Raw genomic sequence first — 2135 nt, 5'->3', positions numbered from 1 at the left:
AGATGACAAATTGGGTGGAATATATGTTAAGTTGTTGGACTTCAGGGATAGTATTGTTAATTTTTTCAGCTCCAGAAAGGCTGTTTCCTCAATTTCAAATGAAACATTGCACGGATTGCGGTAGTAACAGTTCTGTCCCAGATACAATACCTCTATGTTTCCTAGCTCTGACAAGTTGGCTTTCTGGATGGAAAAGATAGTATTTGCTTCCAGGCTCAGCAGGGTTAAAGTAGCAGGAAGACCTCGGGGTATTTCCAACAGTTGGTTTGCATCCAAGTACAATGATTTCAGTCTTGTCAGGGCAGCAAAACTGCCATTCTCAATCTTCAGTCTGCTGTTGCAGACAAGGTCTTTGGGCCCCATTCTTACAGGCACACAGTTGCATCTGAAGTCAATCTCCATGAGGTTTTTAAGTTGAGCAAAGGATTTTGGATCTATATAGGGGATATGGTTAATACTCAGGGTGAGGTTGGTAGCATTTTCAGGGATCCCTCTGGGCACTTCTGTGAGGCGCCGGTAGGTGCAGTCCACTGTCACAGTACCTTCTGAGGATTTAACATCACAGGGTAAAGTTTTGGGAAACCAAGCTCCTGACAGCATCATTGGAAACAGGAAGAGCAAGACAAATATCAATGCATTTGACATCTTTGCACAAGGTACCTAAAAACAAGGAAACACAGAGGTATTAGTTTAAGGCAATTAAACATTTCAGCCTCATAGTGGGCCAGACCAAATAGGTCTACACTTGTAGATGTACAGGTAGGATTGTAAGTTTTGTTGCTAATTTGTTGCTATTTTGTTGGTATTCCTTACTTTATTATCATGATGTATTGCAGTGTTAATATAAATGCCACACTTTAAATAATGAATTGGTTAAAAAAATCTACAGAAAAACTGATTGAAGTTTACGTCTCTGTGAATGTTCTTTTCTTTTAAGGGGAAACAGGAGGTGTTAAACTTCCAGCAGATTGCCATTGCATACTGAAATAGATGTTTCATAGTGTATGATAGATAAAACCTATAGTCACTTAAAAACTAGTGTAGACTTTCAAAGTTACTGAAGCATCAACACAGGTGGAGAGTTGACCTAAGCCAGTCTATGGCTTTATTTCCATAAGCTTTAAGAATAGGGAGACGAGAAAACACTGTGTTGATGTGAAGTGTGGAAATGAAAATCAAAGACAGGTTTAAAACTGGGCATGCTCCATAAAAGGTTAGTAAGCATTAAATACCCAGAGCCACAATTCCAGCTTTGGCTTGTGTGACACAGGCAGAGAGGCTATGACCATTTGCTGTGCTGCCCAGCATCTTAACTGCTGGTGTCAGGTGCTGGTCATTTCTCTCTTGAAAACTCAGGCTTGAAGGCTTGCAGATGCATGGCACATGGAGGGCTCTTAAACAAGCAGGATAATATCAATTAAATGTTAAAACCCAGGTAAGCAGCAGAAAATTGGACGATTACCTAAAATATCCAAGATACAAGGAAATGTTTTTTCTCTTTAGCTGGGGCACAAGAATATACAGAACCCTACTCAAGCAGTCCGTGCAACCCCTGTTGAGTGCTGCCAATGACATGTCTTGCAGGTGACGCAGACTTGGAGGTGAAGCAAGGCTTCCTGTTGTACGCTCGGTTCACTTCAACCACAGTGTCTCCTGGAAAACTTTGTGTTTCTGTGTTACCTTAGAGAACTATGCTAAACCTACCTCTGCATCCATGTACCTGGAAGAGTGCTGCAGTGATCTGCAGGGCAACAGATGTGCGAGAAAGCAAGTCAAATCTCACGCAGCACTGCACTTCTGCTATCTAGAGTCCACAGCCACGTGGCATCACTTTGGGGATTCAGAGCCCCAGTACAGAAATAAAATTGTAGAAGTCAACTGCAGATGTAACCTATTACAATACTACACCCCAGTCCTTCCTCTTCCGCATTCTTTCCCATTCCCTGGTGCTGCTATAGTGCCAGTTTCTTTTCAGCAGATCCTCTGAGAAAAGGCCAGGAGCTAAACAGTACGGCTGGTAGGAATCAATCTAACCATCATTTGGTTATTCATCATGGAATTCCCATTGGACTCCCACCCAGATGGAGGCCATTGGGTAAGAAAATTTACCAGCATTTTCAGCACAGTCTAGCCAT

The 2135-nt window shown here is 42.2% G+C and overlaps 1 protein-coding gene across 1 annotated transcript in view; it reads right to left on the bottom strand.

Annotated features, from left to right (window-relative positions):
- Nucleotides 1-2135, bottom strand: part of LOC114068933 (toll-like receptor 7) — a 9307-nt gene that overhangs the window by 3849 nt on the left and 3323 nt on the right. The window contains 1 exon segment of the mRNA XM_027905402.1: nt 8-660. Within this exon segment, the coding sequence (XP_027761203.1) occupies nt 8-660 (653 nt within the window).

This window comes from Empidonax traillii, unplaced genomic scaffold, assembly GCF_003031625.1.
Source record: "Empidonax traillii isolate 1590-97213 ecotype Southwest subspecies unplaced genomic scaffold, ASM303162v1 scaffold1151:size328817, whole genome shotgun sequence".
Lineage (NCBI taxonomy): Eukaryota > Metazoa > Chordata > Aves > Passeriformes > Tyrannidae > Empidonax > Empidonax traillii.
This window is presented reverse-complemented; position numbering and strand designations above follow the sequence as displayed.